General features: G+C 42.1%; 1 protein-coding gene across 3 annotated transcripts in view; it reads right to left on the bottom strand.

The window, feature by feature from the left end:
* The window catches only part of RASIP1 (Ras interacting protein 1), a 133,331-nt gene that overhangs the window by 16,402 nt on the left and 94,651 nt on the right, over positions 1–22,278 (bottom strand). For all 3 annotated transcript variants that reach the window (XM_075840019.1, XM_075840020.1, XM_075840022.1), the window contains exons 8-11: positions 15,810–15,925; positions 10,102–10,342; positions 8,749–8,921; positions 7,429–7,576 (exon numbers count right to left, since the gene is read on the bottom strand). In XM_075840019.1, the coding sequence (XP_075696134.1) occupies positions 7,429–7,576; positions 8,749–8,921; positions 10,102–10,342; positions 15,810–15,925 (678 nt within the window). The remainder of the gene's footprint in view (positions 1–7,428; positions 7,577–8,748; positions 8,922–10,101; positions 10,343–15,809; positions 15,926–22,278) is intronic.

Here is a 22,278-nt window from a genome sequence, read left to right as displayed (position 1 = left end):
ATAGGGCGCATGAGTGTGTCCGCCTCTTCGGAGGAGAGGGTAGATAATTGCAGTGACCCTAAGAAATCTAATATTCGTGTGTCCCCCTGATCAGACTGAGTTCTAGTTCCGTCCTCCTTGATGTTATAAAGGGAGGAATAGAATGACATGAATTCTTTAGCTATGTCGGACGTGGAGGTGCGTATTATCCCATCAGCTCCCCTAATTCTTGAAATAAAAGATTTTTCCTTTTGTTTTTTAATGAGTGCCGCCATGAGTCTACCCCCCTTATCTCCATGTACATATATCTTCTGTCTATAGTACATCAATCAAATTTTTGGCCATTTTCAGGTTCAATAAATCTTTTAGTTGCACTCTCAGGGTGCCAAGTTCAACCTGGGCGTCCTGGGCTGCCGATTTTTTGTGAATCTTTTCTAGAGCAGCAATTCGGGACAATAAGGAACTAATTTGTTTAGATTTTTCTTTTTTGACCCTAGACCCAAGGGAGACCAAGAGAACCTTCATATAAGCCTTGTGTGCTTCCCATACACATGTGGCTGTTACATCCGAAGAGGTGTTAGTATCAAAATAAAATTTCAGCTGTTCAGTTAAATAGTTTATATGTGTCTCTCCATCCAAGAGCGTATCATTGAGTCGCCATGACCATTCTCGAATGGGTAATCCCGCTAGAGGCAAAGTAATGCTGACAGGTGAATGGTCCGAGACCGTCATCGGACCTATCTGAGCTGACTTTAGGGCTGGAAGTAAACTCTCATGAATAAAGAGATAATCCAGTCTCTGATGTGACCTATGTGCTAAGGAGTAGAATGTAAAGTCCCGAGTCGAGGGATGTAACACCCTCCAGGCATCTGCTAACTGTAGGCCCTGGAATTTCCGTTTAATTCTCCTCAGTGCAGCGAAGGATAATGCGGACCTGTTAGTGGAGGAGTCATGGAGAGGGTTCATCGTGACATTAAAATCACCTCCTAAAATTATAGGCCCTTCCGCAAAGATAGTTAGTGTGTCTAAGATCTTATCAAACCATCCCGTCTGTGATTTATTTGGAGCATATAGATTTGCAAATGTGTACATGGAGTTACCAATATGCCCCTTCAAAAACAGTGTTCTGCCATCAGCAATACTATGTTGTGCTACAAGACTAAAAGGAAGATCTTTATGAAACGCAATAGACACCCCTCTCGCTGCCGAGCTAGTTGATCCAAAGTGGAACCACTTATTGAAATAATGGGTTGGTAATCTAGGTATCTTTCCCTCTTTAAAATGTGTTTCCTGTAGGAACACTATAAAAGCTTTCTCCTTTTTGAGCAGCATTAACCCGTTAGTGACCGCCAATTCGCCTTTTAACGGCGGCCACTAACGGGCTTTATTCTGATGCATATGCATTTTTACAGCACTGCATCAGGATAAAGCAAACAGAGCAGGGAGCGTCAAATCTCCCTGCTCTCAGCTGCCGGAGGCAGCTGAGGGCGTCCCTGCTCTGCCGTGTGAGATCGATATTAGTATCGATCTCACCCGTTTAACCCTTCAGATGCGGTGCGCAATAGCGTGCACCGCATCTGAGTGGTTTTGGAGAGAGGGAGGGAGCTCCCTCTCTCTCCCACCGACACCCGGCAATACGATCGCCGAGTGTCTGTGTCTCCAATGGCAGCCGAGGGTCTAATAAAGGCCCCCAGGTCTGCCTGGAGCGAATGCCTGCTAGGTCATGCCGGAGGCATGACCTAGCAGATGCCTGTCCGTTTTAAACGGACAGGCAGTAATACACTGCAATACAAAAGTATTGCAGTAGATTATAATAGCGATCGGAGAATCGCATATTATAGTCCCCTAGTGGGACTAGTAAAAAAGTAAAAAAAAAGTTTAATACAGTTAATTTAAAAAAATTATGATGAAAAACCCAGCTTTTCCCCTTACAAAATGCTTTACTATTAAAAAAACAAAATAAAGTAAAAAAGTTACACATATTTGGTATCGCCGCGTCCGTAACGACCCCGACTATAAATCTATTACATTATTTAACACGCACGATGAACGCCGTAATTTTTTTTATAAAAAGCTATGGAAAAATTGCTGTTTTCTGTGAATCCTGACTTAAAAAAAATGTGATAAAAAGTGATCAAAAAGTCGCATCTACTCCAAAATGGTACCAATAAAAGCTACATGTCTTCCCACAAAAAAAAAGCCCTCATACAACTGCATCGGCGAAAAAATAAAAACGTTACGGCTCTTCAAATATGGAGACACAAAAACAAATCATTTTGAAAAAAAAGTGTTTTTACTGTGTAAAAGTAGTAAAACATACAAAAACTATACAAATTTGGTATCGTTGCAATTGTAACAACCCGCTGAATAAAGTTATTGTGTTATTTATATCACACGGTAAACGGCGTAGATTTAAGACGCAAAAAGAGTGGCGAAATTTCAGTTTTTTTTCTATTTCCCCCCCAAAAAAAGTTCATAAAAGTTCATCAATAAATAATATGTCCCCCAAAATGGTGCTTTTAAAAAATACAGCTTGTCCCGCAAAAAACAAAACCTTATACAGCTATGTCGACGCAAAAAATAAAAAGGTTATAGCTCTTGGAATGCAACGATGGAAAAACGTAAAAAATGGCTTGGCCATTAAGGTCTAAAATAGGCTGGTCATTAAGGGGTTAAGACCTGGTTCCTTATATTAGGGGAGTTTGGACCCTTAACATTGTAAGTGAGTATGTTAGTTAACGCCATGAGGTGTCAGAGTATCGTTGCTTCAAAGTGAACTGTAGCGCTATCACATCCATCTTGTAAGGATCGGCGTGGAAGGTAGAGGTAACATGGGAGACATACAAAGGGGGGAAACATCGAGTAAACAATGAAAGGAAGTGCAGCCAGAGACCAAAGATCAATCTCCCCTGGGGGAGCGCACGACCCTTAGGCCCTGGGGCATCCAGATATGCATAGCTCAAAGAAGGCACGGCACCAAGTATCATAATGAAACACAAACCGCATATAACATTAGAGGCGCCGTATCTCATCCTAGAGTGTGGGGTACAGAGAAACATCAAGCCTGAGCCGATACCTGATCCAGGATCACTATGGCAATATACATATTCTTATTATTTTTAAGGCACTATTTGATATTAGTAAAAAGCATAAATGTGACATATAAGGGGAACTCAGTAAACCTGCTATGACATACTCACTGTTCCCATGTCTAGTATACAGAAAGCAAATAAATCATACGAACCCCATGAGGGGTCAGGGATGGAAGTCCGTCTTCACTTCTCGCTTGACCTTTCTTGGATCTGGGAGATCGCATCTTTCCCGCCGTCGCCCAAGGTGTGAGCTGCGGTAGACTCGGCAGATGTAAGTCCGTATGGGCCGGCATCCAGGAAGGGATTTCCATAGGAGCGATTCCTAGCTTTTCACAGGTGTCTTGTAAATTCTCTGGAGTGTGAATGATGAGGCGTTTACCATTTTTCAATATGGCTAGGCCAAAGGGATACATCCAGTTGTATGAGAGCCGCATGTCCTGCAACTTAAGAAGGAGAGGCTGCATCATTCTACGTTTCTACGTTTCGCTAGTGTGGAGGCTGCGATATCCTGGAATAGCTGGATTTTCGCGCCATTCAGCTCAATGTCAGCACGTGCTCTGTTTGCTTGTAAAATAGCCGAGGTGTCTACGAAGCTAGGTAAGCCACATACAACATCTCTTGGGTGTTCCGACGCCCTCGGTGCAGGGCGTAGTGCCCTGTGGATCCGCTCGATCACAATTGCGGAAGCCCGTTCCTGGCCCAGCATATCGGCAAATATTTTCCTGGCCACAGCTTGTAGCGCTTCTGAACGGATTCAGGTATGCCTTTGAATCTTACGTTCTTCTTCCTGCTCCTATTTTCTTTATCCTCCAGGAGTGTCATCACTCTATTAAGTTGAGCCTCTTGATGCTGCACTTTGTGTCCCAGTGAGTCACAGTAGTTGACCGAGTCAGTAACCACAGACTCCAAGTGCTCCACGCGGTTTCCAATATGGCGGACGTCCGCCTTGATGTCTGCAAGTTCCTTCATCATCGGCGTTAGAGCCTGCACAATAGTTTTCTTTAAGTATGCTCGGGAGATTGGAGCTTTCTCCTGGCGTGAGGATGTGGAGGCAGCGACGGACTCCTGATCGCTATCGTCGTCTGAGTCTTCTTCCTGTCTGGGTTCTATGGCCGCGGGCGGCGCCATTTTGCCTTTCTGGGACGGCTTCATTCTTAAAAATGTGTCCAGGTCTGCCTGACCTTTGTGAGATTTTGGCATCCCTGAGTGTTCCCTGGTATCAGGCTTGCCAATCTTTACCATTCTCGAGTTCGTGCCTTGCTGTTTTAGTGATCCCAGATCATGTGTGTGAGGAGCCGAGAGACTAAGCTGCCATCACTCTCTGCGGTAAAGCTCCGCCCCCCATCTATTTGACATTTATGACATATCCTGTAGATATGTCATAAATCTCTCTGATGGAAAGACCCCTTTAACTAGTCAGAGCAGAGAGCAGCTCGAAAAGAGCCCCTCTATCACTAGAGAACGCAGCACATTTGTGGATTACATGACCAGTCAATTGCTTCCAGTAGGCACAATGCAAAGTTTAATTTCTCCTGTAGTGGCGCTTACTGGGGAGCCAAACACTGTTGTCAGATTCCCCCATAGATTAAAGCTGATGGCTGAGAGTTCCAGCAGAAGGACACCCTGTAATCAGCTTTTGGAGCACTCTTCTAACAAAAAGATAGTTAAAAGCATATAAACTCTTTAATTCATATTTGCAAATGGTCACAACTCCCTATCTGTCATAGTAAAATAAATGACTTATGTAGCTTAATAAATACAAAATAGAAGTTTAACCTCAGCACAATAAAGATAGCTAAACTGTGTGTGACCATTATTGCACAAAGTAACTGGTATAACATAGTTAACTTTTATGGTTACATATAGGAAAACATAAAAATGGAAGCCCAAATCTACTCTTTTTAGATCACCACATGAAAGATTTCTTAAGGCCGGATTCACAATTTCCGCAACGGAATTGTGTGCGGAAATTCTGCAGCATTTACAGTAGCAGAAAAGTGGATGAGATTTAGAAATTCTCATGCCCACGCTGCAGAAAAAAACACAGTGTAAAGGTTAATAAATTGACCTGTGGTGCCGAATTTAATTCCGCAACATGGCAATTTATGCTGCGTTTTTGTTGATTTTCTGTTGCGGGTTTTCCCCACTGAATTCAAAGAGGTTAATGCAAAATTTGCAACAGAAAGCCGTGTTGCGACGTCTGCGGTGTAATCGCAGCGATTACGCAGCAAAAAAACAGAAAAAAAAAATATTCTTACCCAGAACGCTCTCCTTCTTCCTGCAGTCTGGCCTCCTGCGATGACATTTCATCCCATATGGCAGCTGCAGTCAATCACAGGTTGCAGCGTCACATGCCCTGCAACGTCATCGTAAGAGGCCGGACTACACGCAGAGAAGAGGGAGGTGGTAAGTATCGATGTTTTGGTTTTTTCCAAGTACTGCTTTCCACCGCGAAAATTACGTCCGAAAAACCGCACCACAATGTGGTGCAATTTTTCAGACGGAAGGTGCTGCGGGTTCCCGGCATAACTAGGACAGGTGGTTTGTGACCTTGAGACAGATGTTCTTGTCTTACTTCCTGTTGAAAACATTTTAGAAGCTATACATTTTAGGCTGGAGGCTACAAATGTTGCATATATGAAAGGGGTTATCCCATGAATAATTTTCATACCAATGGTCCTAAAATGCTGTTAATAGCGGGTTTAAAGTAATTGGCAGCGTTTCTAGTTTAAAAAAAAATCTATTTTTTTCATAATTTTTTGCTTCTATGTGTCCACATTGGTGCTGCTGCTGCTGCTGCTAATCACTGCTGCTAGGGGAGAAGCTCTGCGCAGAATCAGTCTCATTCTACCTCTGGCAGCTGACGATATAATCCCTTCTAATTTCGCTGCAGAAGGTGTCTTCTCAGCTATACTGCCATGATACTGACAAGTAAGGCTGGGTTCACATGACCTATTTTCAGACGTAAACGAGGCGTATTATGCCTCGTTTTACGTCTGAAAATAGGGCTACAATACGTCGGCAAACATCTGCCCATTCATTTGAATGGGTTTGCCGACGTACTGTGCAGACGACCTGTCATTTACGCATCGTCGTTTGACAGCTGTCAAACGACGACGCGTAAAATGACTGCCTCGGCAAAGAAGTGCAGGACACTTCTTTGCAACGTAATTTGAGCCGTTCTTGATTGAAGTCAACGAAGAGCAGCTCAAGATTTACGAGCGTCAAAGACGCCTCGCATAATGCGAGGAGGAGCTTTTACGTCTGAAACGAGGCAGCTGTTTTCTCCTGAAAACAGTCTGTCTTTTCAGACGTAAAAGCCACTTCTCGTGTGCACGTACCCTTAGGCAGAAACCTGCAGTATCTCTTTTGGCTTTTCTGCAATGGACAGAGAATCATTATGCAGGGACCTGGCCCTGGCTGTGGAGAGAGTGAATGAGCATACGTGTCCACCAGCACTCTGCTCATTAGATACTGAACATTGCAATACACTTTGAACACCAGGTGGTGCCATACTATCCAAGTAAATGTTATAACTCTTCACTTGATCGTTTTTCTTACAGCATGTAAATGGCAAATATTGTTTATCTTTGTATTAGCTATAGAATTATTATAATATTTAATGGTGGGACATCCCCTTTTTTAATGTATTTAGAAACTGACATATTTAGATTCCACCCATTGACAAACATGAGTAGGTGCAGGTTGTGCAGTATCAAAGTTACCTGCACTAGAGATTCTTTACTGCAGCAAGGGTTACTACCCCCCATTCCAGACAATGGTCCTTGAGATTAAAACATGACTACTATAGGCACAATTTTGCAGCAAATTATCACTTCCCAACATGTGAATGAACTTGAGTCTTTTCACAACACTTTGGAGAAAATTTATTAAGAATAGCGTATGAGATGCCAGTCTTAATGTAGAAAACACTGGCATAAAATGTGCCTAATTTATAGAGAGGTTTAGTCTTAAAAATTTAGGCGTATTTGTAGCCAGAAAATAGCCAGAAAATCAAATCTATGCCAGTTGGAGCTGGCATTGATTTGCAGTATAATTTATGCCAGTTTTATGGCGTAAGAGATAGTAACTTTATTGGTGCCCTCCCTTTTTGCTGAACCTAGCCCACATTTTTTTTAAATCACTTAAAAAATTCCACCAACTATGTCTCAATCTAAACATTCCCCATCTGTTTTATTAAAATGTCTTATTGGTCACAATAAACTGGCCAATAAGTGTATGAATTAACCATCTCAGCTACAAGACGCACTCTGTATTATATCGTTCTAGTAACATCAATGTATACAGCAGTAGAAAGGAAATTCAATCAAGGTCAGACTGCACTTAGCGAACTCACTGTTTGTGATCTCATCCTTTTCCTCCTCAGGGGGGTCCCAAGCAGCTGGATGTGATCGTCCCACTCCCAAATGATAGTTCTTTAACAAATGGTTGAGCTGAGCACTGCTAAGTGCAGGGTACTCGCTTCGAAGACTGCTCCAGGAAAGCTGTGATACAAAATGTATTATTAGTTAACACATTTTGTACTTTTAAAGGCAACATTTTTTTTAAAATAAATCAATGCATTATTTGAATTTTAACATTTTTCAATAGTTTTTTTATTAAAAAAAACAATTTTACTTTTTAAGCTTTTGTGTATGGCTGTTTACATAGAAGCTACATCTTGCCATCAAAGCCGAATCTGTCAGGTCAGCAGTACTGATGTCTTTGGTGAACCACCTGTTATCGATCACATCCGGCCGATTTTGGCCGGTGCGGCAAGCGCCGATCAACGAGACATAGTTGATTGTCGCTCGTTTGCTCAAGTCATAAGGAACTATGGATGGGGACGAGCGGTCGTTACTCCGATCGCTCGTCTCCATACATTATTATCATGTCGGCAGCGCGTCTACCTGTTTACACAGGGAAATGTGCTGTCAACAACGATAATATTTAACTTTTTAAAACTGCTCATTCATCTGCTGATCGCTGCCCTGTTTACACTGGGCAATTAACGGAAATGAGCGTTCTATGAACGCTTGTCTGCCCAATAATCGTCCAGTGTAAAACCACCTATAGATTATGAACTTAGATGTGATTGATAACTGCTGGATCCTGCGTCAAATAAAACATTGATTTTTTTTAAAGAAATTGCCTTCAAAAGTGGACATAGCCTTTAAGTATAAAATGTATGCTACATCTAATATGTACCATAAACATGTCAAAATCAGCCCACTCCATTTTAAGTTAATCCATTGTAGCAAACTGCTGAATGTTATTTGACTGTATTGATAGTTACATAAAGCGATAAAGACTATAACCTAGTAGTATACATATACGAGAAGGACCCGATTATAGAACAGATTGAACTGGGTTCCACATTATGGTGCCAGATTTTGCCACCGAGGAATGAAGGGACTGGTGTTTGATTCCCGCTCTATGCTCTTTTCATGAACCTTAGGCCTGTTCCTCTACCCTCTTGTTATTTAACAATCTAGTTCCTCTGTAGAACAGGGTCATTCACAGTTTTGTAATACCCAATAACTAAGGGAGAGTAAACAAACAGGGCTGGATATTATACTAACTGTATGGACAACACAACATACATTGCCATAGCAATAAATTAGATGCATTCATCCGTAAAGATGAACAATCGTGCATATATATATGCGCGTCCTACCTTTAAAAGACTGGTTTTAGGAATGCAAAGCAAGTTCACAGTTGTAGACAACTTTCTGAAGAATTCGGCAGCTATATCACCAAGACCTGTACCTTGAAGCCAATCAAGTACAAGGTCAAGGTTTGTACGGATCTGAACAGCTTTTGACCATTGGTAAAATGGATCACCATTGCCTGCAAAAAATGCTACATTGTTAATACAATTAGACTGAAAGTTAAACTTTTTCTTTTTTGTGAAACTTCAATTGAACTGTCCTTGAATATTACTTGTCTGGCACAAGCCTTTTTCAGTAAACTATTCGCATTGCCATAAATACATGCAAACAGATTAATCGAATGGTGGCCCAGAAAAATGTAAACTCAATATATCCAAAGCAGTTACAATCAATCTGAAATAAACAAAGGGTTAAGTTCAGATGCTGTTATGGAAAAATAAAAGCACGTCATTCTCTTTTTTCAGGCCAGGCAACCTTCTGCTTCCTGCTGTGAAGGAAAAAATGCTCCCAGAAGTGCTGAGAGCAATGCAAGGAGGAAGCACACCACTTCCTGCAGATAATCTGCCAGGACAATTAGAGGAACTGCTAACTCACGGATGCAGTCATAGGACCAATCCCTCCTTCATCAGGCAAGATGAGTGAAGGAATTAGTCAGAGTTGCTTTACAGCAGAATGATGGAACCTAAATTCCGTGTTCAAACAGCAATTTGTGCTAAATATTTTGAAAGCAAGTAAAACAATCTATTTGGCTCTGTTTACATCTGCATCCTGGTTTCCGATTGAACAGAAACCAGAGTGCACTGGCGGATCCATATGACAAATACCACCAGCGCTGAACAAATTCCATTGACTTAAAATGGGTTCCTTTGGGTTTCCGTTGTGGTGACCATCATTTTAATGGAAAAAATAGTTTCTTACAATAATGCAGTGCATTCAGGCCATCATGTGTTTTCTGTTCACGTCGTGTTTCTGTCTGATGTGACATGTTTTATTTTATGAAAAATAATCCTATAACACTTTTTTCAAACATATCAGTCAAAAAAATTATAGCGTTTGTATTTACTTGATTTTAAATGTACTGTATATTGTGTGAAACATATACACTTACCTTTTCAGTCCTGACTTGATTATAAGATATATATATATACGGTATACTTACTTTTTTTTTTTTTTTTGTGGTTCTGGATACTTTTTTTTTCAGGGTGCTAAACAGCATAGTCTATTTAGCTTTTTCCGAACCCTGAAAAAAAAAGCTAACCAGACCCAAACCTGCCAAACTAATGTAGGCCAAAATCATAGCGTGAAAGAGCTTTATTCATACCAAGTAAATGTAAATTATATCACTTGCATGACTTTACCTTTTTCCATAAGAGTATTAAAAAGTGAAGCATTGGAGAAAAAAAATAGATAGCCAAATGTCTGAGACACAAGATCTGGATGTAGTTCACACTCCCGGGTTAAGTCCAATGTAGCCTGATAAATAGTAAGGGTGCCACGGGTGCCTTCTGGCATGCTGCTTAACTCGCCAACATCTGACAGACTGCTTGGATCAGTGAAGGGATTGCTCTCTAGTAGGGATGGCAAAGCTGCATATAATGTCTGTAAGCAGAAAATATATATATATTTTTAAAACTCCAGCACAACCAATATGTTTTATTCAGATAATACTGGATTTACAACTCAGAAGAGCAGGGTGTAGGGGGTGTAAGTTTATAGGGGAACTGCACACCATGATCAAGTTTCTGGCTTTGTTAAAGTCATTTAGTATACAATTCCAAAGTCATTGATTGCATCAGGGGCTAAACAGATCTACAGTATTAAGTATTTACAGTAGACTAAGGTCCTTTTGCTGATTGTTACTATGATCGTTTGTCCCCATACATTTCCATTATGTTGACAGTACATCTCCCTGTTCACACAGGAAGATGTGCTGCTGAGTAGCAATTATTTTATTGGCCGCATAAACTAGCCAATTACCTGATGAACGAGTGTTTGTTCATTCATCGGCTAATTATTGTCCTGTTTACACAGTGCAATGATCAGGAATGAGCGTTCATATTAACGCTTGTTTGCCTGGTCATTGGCCAGTTTAAAAGGGACTTTAGATGGTTCAGGTGAAGGTTTTTATTTAGAGGGCTTACCTGGTTTAGAAAACTCATTTTTAAATACCCTGCTAGAGCATTCTGAGTTAACAGAGGGGAGTCACTGCCATCAATTAACCGGATCAGAGAGTAGTCACAAAGAAAGCCTCTCTCTTTGAAGCACTCCGCACATTGAGGCATTACACAGACAGCCCATTTATTTGAAATGCTTCATTTTCTCTGTGGTGGTGATTTAGGGGAATTGAACATTTTCTGCCAGGCTTCCTTTTAGATTAAAGCTGATTGCTGGAGGTCTCAACAGGATACCCTGGGATCAGCCGATTTTCATAGGCTCTTCTAATGAAAAGGGTTTGTACAAAATGAACAACCCCTTTAAGGAGGGAAAGTTTACCATACATGAATGTTATCATCTTTGATACCCCCATGTCTATCACTGAAAATTGGTTGGTTATATCCACTTACATAATACACTTATCACAGAATGTATTGTGGATTATAAATAAAAATTAACTTTTAATGGGTATATAGTAAATTAATGGGTATATAGTTTTAAAATTGTGACTGATATTCAATCAGCGACAGCTTCAGTGTCCTAACCTTAACTAAATCCCAACCCAGTGGGTATGTGGTGGGAGGATCAATAAATGGGGTACAGTCTCGTGCCAATCTACCCTGGGGGGTTACTGAAGCCCTTCCACTGAATTGGCTAATGCCCTAGAACAATACACGGTTTCCCTAGTATCAGCTTGTCTCGATTGTATACACAATATTGCAATTGATAAAGCATTCATTCTCTACGCATTTCCCCTTTGCTTTTTTTTTTTTTTGAGAGGGATCATCAGGAGATTTTGACGCACAGATAGAACATTAGGTTCCGTGCACACGACCGTAGTTTTCACGGGCGTAGAAAGCTTCCGTAAAAAATAGGACATGTCCTATTTTTTTATTTTATGGACCGTGCTCCCATACTGTATAATGGGCGCAGGGCCCGCAAATGCAGGTGACTGTCCGCGGTCAGCTGGACCGTGATTACGGGAACTATCGGGTACATGGGGCCTTAGAGCAGTTAAAATTGCTGTTTGACTGCTGGATGGAAAAGCAGTTAAAACTGCTGAGCTAGATGCCTGATAGCGGACTCCAGCTTCTTGATGTTAACTCCTTCCCGAACGCCCAAGTCTTTTGGCGTCGCTGTAGATGAGGCTGATGAGCGCTCGTATGAGCTCATCCTCTAAGCAGGAGCTGTAACTAACAGCTCCTGATCTCACAGTAGCCTCCTGAATACAGCTGGGGTCGGAAAATGTTCCAACCCCAGCTGTTTAATCCTCTGATTGCTGTGGTCCGTGACCGCGGCATGATCAAAGGGAATTCCCCTCTTTCATCGCATCACCGGGATTCCGGTGATGCGATTAAACACCGGGGAATCCCTCTGCAGTCAGCACTGGGGACCTACAAAGGACCCCAGGGCTGTCTGTTCCCTTTGCCTGCTGTTCGGGCACACTATGTGCTGCCCTAACAGCAGCTTGTGTCAAAGTGATACAGTGTAATGTATTAGCATACAGGAGTCTGCTAATACATTATAAGTAAAAAATAAAGTTTTAAATAACGTTATCCCTTAATGGGATTAAAAAAAAAAAAGTAACAAAAAAATAAATAAGTAATAAAAGTCCCAAAAAAAGGCATTATTTTGCATTAAATATATTTTATTGCCCCAACATTACATAAAAACAAAAAACCTATACATATTAGGTATCTACACGACTGTAATAACCTGAAGAATTAATTTAACAGGTTATTTAGCGTGAAACGTGAACGGGATAATAAAATAAACAAGAAAAACAATGCTGAGAATCTCTTTTTCCTATAGTCACAGACTAAAAAAAATGTCTCTCACATAAAACAAGGCCTCATACAGCCACATCAATGGAAAAATTAAAAAAAGTTATGGCTGCTGAAAGGCAGAGAGGCAAAAACAGAAAAATTTAGCTGTTCATTAAGGTCTTTTCAGGCCCGGTCATTAAGGGGTTAAGCCGCGCACTTGCGGCCAGAACGCCAGCTATTTAAAGACTAAGCCACACCCTCCCGCATACCACCAATACCCACGTCATCGGGTCTCTGATAGGCCAGACAAACATGTGAGTGTATACAATGATTTAATAATATATCTTTAAATATACTTTGTTTTCTTAATAATATTTTGGGTTTTTAAAACAATTCCCCTAATGAATGCGAAGACTAAGACGCTGCCCTGCACAACACATTAAGCCGGAACATCGAAACAATGATACAGGCTATATCAGGCACACAGCAGATAACCATTCAAGTAGGTGATCTGAGGTGGAATTAAATGCAGGGTATAATATCTTTCCTCTATCATATCACACCTCGGACCAAATCTACCCATGATGACCTCAGAAAATGTCACCTCCGATTGTTGACATCAGTTATGGTGGCACTTACAGCAGACCCATATATACAGTTCTCCATTCTGTCATATATGTTATTGGTACAAAAAGTGATCGCTCATTTCTCAATATCTGGCCCTACACCAAAGACGCAAGGATCTCAACCCACACTCTCCCAGTACAAAACCGGGGGGAGTGGGGGAGCAAAAGGAGAACAATAGGACAAAGTACAGAAAGTGTAGAAGGGTTACCTCCCTACACAATAAAGGGAGCATACGAAATGGAGTCATTAAGTCCCAACGGTTTAATACATTTAAGCCTAAATGTCCATTTGGCTTCTTTACGGAATAGGTAATTGTCCAAATTGCCACCTGATGGGCGCATCTTTTCTGTGCCTTGAAATTGAAGGCAACTCGGATCTCCTCCATGACATTGCCAAACGCGTCTAGCTAAGGGATGATCTTCCTCCCTTATGATGTTCCCTATGTGGTCAAGAACCCATCGCATAAATTGGTGAATAGTCTTGCCCACATAGTTAAGGGGACAGGGGCAAGTGAACAAATACACTACCCTAATTTGTATATTCCTTTCCCGTGGTGACACTCTTAAAGGTTTTACCTGTGCAGATTTACTTGTGCAGATATATCGTCCACGAACCGCAACGATAGTTGCCATTCATGTTGGTACAACCTAGCCACATAGTGGTACTACTATGAGCAGCCACGTGGCTCTTGACAAGGCGGTCCCTTAAATTATGGCCTCTACGATATGTCACAGTTGACCTCGATGTCACCACTTCATTCATGTCTGGGTCCAATCTCAATATTCCCCAATAAGATTATAACACATCCATTACACGTTTAGATTCACAGTCAAAAGTACCTATCATTCGAAGGATACCATCATCTCTATCACGTGGACGTGGGACCAGTAAGTCTATTCTATTTGAAGCCATTGCATGGTCACGTGCACCACTAAGTATATTTCCCCCGTCTCAAAAACCTGTTCTCCAGATCATCCATCTTTGAATTAAATTTGGATAGGGAGGAGCAGTTTCTCCGAACGAGAAGGAACTTTCCCCATGTTTGAGGGGACCTGGGTAACGGCTACCCCAGGAAAGCAGGCTATTATTGGCTGTAGATTTTATGAACATACTGTAAGATAGTCTACCCATTCTGTCAATGGTGATAGGACAAATCCATGAGCGAGATCTTACGATCATCAGTTTCTGTTGTGAATGCAGATAACTTAGTCACTGTCAGTTTTGGGGAGAAATTTCTGAGAAAAGTCAAACATGTCAATTCATGGCATCTTCCCATTATTTTAATGTGTATAGTTGATATTAAAAATTCAAATTTAAAAGGTGTTAAGGATTTTTTAAACATAACATTGCACAATTTCATATGTTGAGAAGCAGATTTTCAGAAGCAGAGTTTCTCTGTGCGGTGGAGGTTCTGGAGCTACGTACATAGCTTTGTTGCCACCCAGCTTAAAATAAACAGTGATCTTATCCTATCTGTAACTGCTGCTATCATTGTATAATCTGTACCATAGTTTGTACATAGCTTTTATTATCTGCCTTTACCAGTCATGCTGTCTTTTGGGTTGTTGTATATATACAGTGAAGGAAATAAGTATTTGATCCCTTGCTGATTTTGTAAGTTTGCCCACTGTCAAAGTCATGAACAGTCTAGAATTTTTAGGCTAGGTTAATTTTACCAGTGAGAGATAGATTATATATAAAAAAAAAAAAGAAAATCACATTGTCAAAATTATATATATTTATTTGCACAAGGGTTTTCAAGTGTTTTCTAATCATCCATTAGCCTTCTAACACAGTGAGCAAACACAATGTACCATTAGAACACTGGAGTGATGGTTGCTGGAAATGGGCCTCTATACACCTATGTAGATATTGCATTAAAAACCAGACGTTTGCAGCTAGAATAGTCATTTACTACATTAACAATGTATAGAGTGTATTTCTGATTAATTTAATGTTATCTTCATTGAAAAAAAACTGTGCTTTTCTTGCAAAAATAAGGACATTTCTAAGTGACCCTAAACTTTTGAACGGAAGTGTATATATATATATATATATATATATATATATATAAGGCTATGCTTACACTAAGCTTTTGCTCTTTTAAGACAGTTTATTAAAAAAAAATGTAAACAAAAAAACATATCCTGAAAATGTGTTTGAATAATAATATACAGTTGGTATCAGTTTCATGAATTATTCTTTGAGGCTAAGTAATAGTTACTTTGCTTTTTATTCTTCAGACAGATCAAACATTTAGATCTGTCTACCACTGACAGCCATTATAATAGTTTTGTGATTCTGAAAAACACACCATCTTAGGATATCCAGACATAAACCTGGAGATAGAGATCCTGTATTTGATTGTAAGCCCGATTGTAAGAAAATTGTTTAATGGAAATGCATCAGAATATACGTATGACTATTGAATCCTTTTTTAACTTTTGATTTACAACAACCTTAGAGCTTAACCCTTATTTACACCAAACCCCTTTTTACTCCTAATCCTGTTTTCTTACCTTGGTTAAGTAATAAACGCACTGTTGGAATGTGTACATAATGACTTCATCAAGAAGTGCCATAGACTCCTCACATGCTTCTAAGTCACTTGATAGCAAGGCATCTTGGGAAGTACCTGAAAAATTTATTGTTTACAAAAGATTAAATGGGTTTTCCCATCTTAGACATTTATGGCTTGTCCACCTCTAAAGCATGTTCAAGCACGGCTCTCTCCATTGCAGTCTATAAAAGTTACGGAAAGAGCCGAGCAAGCATTGCTAGACTTCCATAATTCCTATTCGGCTCAATGAAGAGTGCAACCTCTTAATTAATTTCAATGGGAAATGCAACCGCTTGGAACCCTCACTATCCCCATAAGTAAGAGATAGCATCCAAAGATGTCCATCTTTGCAACCTGTTTTTGTTTATTTTGTGCTTCAATGCATGTAAAACAAAAAATAATCAAATTTACAAATAGTCAATTTCAAATTGATTTAAAATATTGTACTGTTTTGTGTATGCAGCTACTGGAGAACCTATGTGTCTCCAAGCTTGCATACTATTAACAAACCCACATTGGGTTTTAGGGAGCGATAAGCACGGCTGCATTAACTCACCGCTCCTTGCTCCCCCGGGCCTCTACTCCTCTTCTGCCACCTGCCACACTAGTATTGTGTACTATAAGTTGAGCAATGGGCCTGTTCGAAAAGGGATGGGGCCTGTGGGCAAAAAAGGGGTGTTGCCTGTTCGGCGCGATGGGAGGAAGAAGAGAATGGAGAAGGAGAAGTGGAGCAGCCCACAGGCAGCCAGAACCAGCAACAAGGCCTTTCCTTAGGGAGCAGGAACAGGTAAGCATCATACTATGCAGTTGTGTACTGGCCTACCATCCCCCATAGCAACATGCAACAAATGGGGTCATTTATCAACCTTTCTATGCCAGTTTTCTGGTGTAGAACATTTGCAAAACGGCCCAAAAGTTGCAACTTGCGGTGCAAATTGCGTCTTTTGGCCTTTTTCTACGCCAGTTCCTAGCTGCCAGTTGCTCATAACTCTACAGTAGGAAACAGTTGTCCTGCTCATCTCCATGACGCCAATATCTAGAAAGGTCGCCAGTGCTATAGAATCCTATAGCACTAATGGTCATTCTGGATATGGGAGCCATGGAGACGAGTAGGATGCTCTTTCTCTAACTGCAGCGTTATGAGCAGCCGGCATCATGGAATTTACACAGACCGTGCTGCTTCTAGAAGCCAAATTAGTAATACAAGCTACTTAGAAAAATTATTATAGTGAACACTCCTGCACTATAATAGTTTTTCACTGAAATTGGAGGTGCGCTTTAAAGGGGTTGTCCCACAATGGACATTTATCACCTATACACAGGATAGGTGACAAATGTTTGATCCCTGGGGGCTCCACCAATGAGATCCTCATGAACACTAGAACGCGGTCCCACGGTATATTAAGTCCAGCACCAGTATGTAGTGTGCGGAGGGCGGCAAAAGAGGAGAAGAAAAGGTGCAGAAGAGGCCCAAAAAGCGAGGAGCATAAGGAGGCATCTGTTCTGAGGTCCGAATATTTTTTTTCCCTCTGCTATTGGGGGTCTGGTCTGGTGTCTGATTTTATTTGTGATGCTACAGAGGCCGGAGATGCCTGCAGAAGCGAGGAACCAAAGATGTGCAGCAGCCCAGAGGGGAGCGTAGAGAGGATGGGAAATAGTAGTAAAACACAGTGTTCACAGTGGCTAAGGTCATCTCACCAATCAACTCTCACTCCCAGGGCTGGCACAATGAAGAGGGGGTGCACAATAGGATGGAGGTGGTAGTAGTAGTCCCCCAGGGCACACCCTTGGATATTTGTCTCCCAGCCTGGTGTATGTTGGGGTGCAATAAGGCAGGAGACAGGGATGCTACTTGGTAAACTCACTTTTACCTTTACTGAAGGCAGTCAATTTCCAACAACGTCACAGTTATGGTTGTAGCAGATTTGGTTATGGTATGGAATGACCTGAATAGTGTAGGGCTCTTTCTCCCACTTTGTGTCGAGCTTAGTGGTGCGATAGTTGTTCTTAAGCAATACTCTATCTCCTACTTGAAAAGGCTCAGCCCTCACATTATCGTCATAATCCATCTGTTTGCTTCTTGCAGGCTTCTAGGATATCATTGGCTTTAGCCAGGCTTCTATGGCGGCCACTCACTCAATTAGCTTTAGGTAGAGGATTGACGTCATCTGGTACAGACACATCTATGGCCAAGTCGGCAGGTAGTTTGCCCTGATCCCCGAAAATGAGATAATAGGGAGTGTAGCCACTAGAGAAATGTATGTGTTTATTGTACTGGTAGATAAACTTAGGCAGCAGGGTTGGCCAATCAGCTCTCTTGTGCATTGGAATAGTCTTCAGCAAGTGGATGATGGTCCGGTTAATTTTCTCACGCAAGCCATTACACTGTGGATGGTAGGCAGATGTTCAGAGTTTCTGGCAATTGTACAATGCACTCAGTTCATGGAAAACTTGGGACTCAAAAGCAGAACCTCTCTGGACATCCATATGGCAACAGGAAACTCTTCCAGAATGCAGCCACTGTTGTTTTTGTAGTTACGTCTTTAACAGGCACAGCGACTACTAATTTGGTATAGTGGTCAATCATAGTCATACTGTATGTTTAGCCAGATCTGCAGGGCTCCAACTTGAGGTAGTCGATAGCCATCTGTGACTCACCATAGGATGTAGCGGAGTCTTCTGGTCAGACTTTTCTCCTCTTCCCAGGGAACAGGCAGGGCACTCTCTACAGCATCTCTCGATGTCTCCTCACATGCCGATCCAGTAGAAGCGCCTCCTGATAGTGGCCTTGGTCTTCTGCACACCGAAGTGACCTGACTTGTCATGATAGGCCTCGAGGACTACTCTGGCATCTCGTTGGGGAATCACGATTTGGTGCAGCCGGCCTCCTGTGATGAGATCCAGGGTGTTACGCAACATCAACATTTTTTACATGAATAGATGTTTCCACAACCGTATCAGCTCAGGGCCAGCAAAGTTGTAGTTGGCTAAACGGGAGGCCCATCTCCGCTCTAAGGCTTCGAGACGAGCAGTGTTCAAATGCGCCAGGGGATTATTGTCGGTGTAAGCTTCGACTTACACAGCTGCAAGATAGTCCTTGAATTTTTCTGTGACAGCCCAGAATAAGACAAGAAACTTCAGAAGGAGTTCTGGTCGTTTCTCTCTGCTCCTTTGAGGACTCTGCTGGCGAAGACTATCACTTGTTCCTTCCCCTCTTAAATCTGTGAGAAGATGGCTCCTAGACCCTTCTTACTTGCAACCATGTGGAGACGGAAGGGTTGACTATAATCAGGGTAGCTTAAGATGAGTGGTGCATTCAGCTTCTTTTTCAGCTGTTGGAAGGCTAGCTCGTATTCGTTGGTCCAATCAATAGGGATTTTCCGCTTCATCTATTCTTTTGGATAATATATACCTATAATATCCGGCGAATACCAGCAAGCTGCTCATGTCTTTCACTATAATAAAGGTAGGCCAGTTCTCAATCACAGAAATCTTCTCTGGGTCTGGCATCACAAATTCAGATCTAACTACGTTCCCCAAGTAGTTGACTTGGGGTTTGAGCTGATGGCACTTTGAAGGCTTGACCTTGAGTCCATGCTTGATTAGGACCTGGAAGACCTCAGCCAGATTTTGTAGGTGGTCTTCATATGACTTGAAATATATGATGATGTCATCCAAGTACAGCAGGACAGTCTAAAAATTCCTGTGGCCCAGACAGCAATCCATTAACCTCTGGAAGGTTCCAGGGACATTGCATAGTCCAAAGGGCACACAGTTAAATTCAAATAGGCCCATAGGAGTGGTAAATGCTGTCTTTTCCCGGTCTTCCTCAGCCATCAGTACCTGCCAGTACCCACTTGTCAAATCAAGGGTGGAGAAATACGATGCTGATCCCAACGATGTTAAGTACTCCTCAATGCGTGGCAGAGGGTAGGCATCTTTGTGGGTAATATTGTTGATTTTCCTATAATCCACACAAAATCTGATGTTGCCGCCCTTTTTCTTGACTAGGACCAGAGGTGCAGCCCATGGGCTATGACTTTCCAGATAACTTGGGCATCTTTCATCTCCTGTATCATTTTTTTAACAGGCTGATACATGGCTGGTGGTATAGGCAAGTATCTCTCCTTGATAGGGGGGCGAGAGCCAGTTGGAATGGTATGCTCAATGTTGCAGGCTTTCCCAAAATGCAAGGAGTAATTACTGAAAGCATGATGATGTTCTGGGGCAACAGCAAGGACTTCAGCAATCTGGGCAGCAGGTGTGGTCAAATCACCAATATGAATTTCGTCCCATCAACGCATAACTGTAGTTACTCCTTGAATGTTTTGTTGTTCAGTGGACTCCTGAGCAGTGACTTTTGGAGTGTCCAAAATGTCTTGTAAGATTACCTGAGACAGTTGAGCTACTGGATAGTACTTCTTTAATTCTTCTTTGAAGTCACTCAGATTCAGAAGACAGATAGTCACCTTTCCTTGGGAGACAGTCACTATGCTTCTTGCAGCCATCACAACGGGATGCACTTCCAGCAGGATAAGTTCCACCAGGGCCTGATAACCCTGGCCTTGGCCTTGGATACTTGGGCAAGCCCGGTACCACAGCAGAGTTTCGGTACCGGGTTGCAAGATCACTTGTTGAGCATCTCTGATGCGAGCACGGCATATTTTTCCTCTGGTGTTAGTGAATCCGTGTTGCGCACACAGCACACAAATAGTCTGTTGGATCACCTTCTGAGCACTGTGTGAAGCTGTTGGCAATAATCTGTGCAGTGCTTCCAGCATCTCCCCATTACAATTACTCAAGATATTCATCCCTAGCTCTACAGGGGGGATGTTTTCATCATGAACTTTATTCACAATCACACCTTGTCTTGATAGTTTGGATTCTCCCACTTGGATGGTAGGTTCCCAGTAACCTTGTTGGGACACTGGTTGGCCATTGCTAGCCAAAATGTCTAGCCAGGTTTCTGGAGGCTGTATCAATAAGTTGCCGTCCCAGTATTTTCTCAACGGTGGCTTTCTGGATGGTGGTAACTTGTGAACCAGTGTCCAGTAGTGCAGTAAGGGGAGCCCCATTAATGTGGATGGTGACTTCTGGACAGGGCTCGACATACCTGGGCAACCACTTTGGATCCTCTGGACCAATTGTTCTAAGAGCGGAGGGACAGTCTTCTGCTTTGGGGATGCCCTTTTAACTTCCAGCACTGTTGTTCAACATGTCCACGTTTGTCTTAATATCTGCAGATTGGTCTTCCGTGGTCATCAAGCTGGTCTGTGCGCAATCTTCCACGGTTCTTGTAATATCCCCTGCAGTGACAAGCTCTTGGCTGTGACAACTTATTCTGTGACTAGGGATGTACCTGTAGGATGTTCTGCAGACTGCAACTTCAATTAGCTTCTCAGGGTCTCTGTAGCAACTCCGTCAATAAATTGCTCTCACAGGGTCTTGTCAGCTCCCTCTACTTCATGTGAGTCCACTTGAATTTACGGCCCTCAGGGCCTCCTGTAAGCAAAGCAAAGTCTCTGAGGGTCCCATCAGGCCGTTGTCTTTTGCCAAGGAAGCATATTTTTAGCTCTGATACAGTTCTGGTCTCAAAGGTGGTACGCAGTCTATCCAGGATCTGCTCCGCAGGCAATTATTTTACCTCACTGAGTGCAACACCCTCTAGTTGACCAATAATGATCTCCACCTTCTGCTTTGTGGATACAGGATACAGGCAGAACATAGCCAACATCTTTTCCTTAAAGTATCTCAATGTGTGGGCTTCTTGTAATGTACTACATTGTAATGGGGGAGCCAAGCTCCTCCCAGATAGTAAGGCATTGATAAAGGCATCATAAATGTTGTTGCTGCGGCAGCGGCACTTGGTGCGACTGTTATGGGGACCGACTGCGGCTGCTCTGTGTTACTGCAATCCGACATGGCTATTGCAGTCTTTAGTTGCAGAGCTAATGTTCAAAAGTTACGTTAGCAGCCGGGCTCCGTGCAGATTGTCTCTCAGCGCATCCCAAGTTGGCACCTGGGACTTCAGAGTGGGGCGGGTCTTGTAATTCAACAGTCTACAGACTCACCGATGGTGTACATTTTATCCCAATGGGCTGAAAATGTCTGTATTCTGCTGCAGTGCTCACTTTTAATAGCTGAGAGTATTTGTGGAGTACATCCAGGGAGCAGCGGCAGCTGCGGCTGCAGCGTTGTTGCTCTCCTCTCTCAATCAAGATGGCTACACCCAGGGTTCTCTTCCGTTAGTTCCTGCTAAAATCTTCTTCCCCACTGCATCACACGGCTGAATCCAGTGATTTTCCAGCAATAAATACTTAATTCACTATACTATTCGTTGATTTATAGATGGAAACAATAGTGCAGTACACTACACTATTTTTTCCGTCAATAAAACGGAAACCTAGCGGAACGGGCGGAAACTGAAA

Source organism: Rhinoderma darwinii, chromosome 10 (assembly GCF_050947455.1).
Source record: "Rhinoderma darwinii isolate aRhiDar2 chromosome 10, aRhiDar2.hap1, whole genome shotgun sequence".
NCBI lineage: Eukaryota > Metazoa > Chordata > Amphibia > Anura > Rhinodermatidae > Rhinoderma > Rhinoderma darwinii.
The sequence above is the reverse complement of the archived record's forward strand: the minus strand, read 5'-3'. Positions and strand labels throughout refer to the sequence as shown.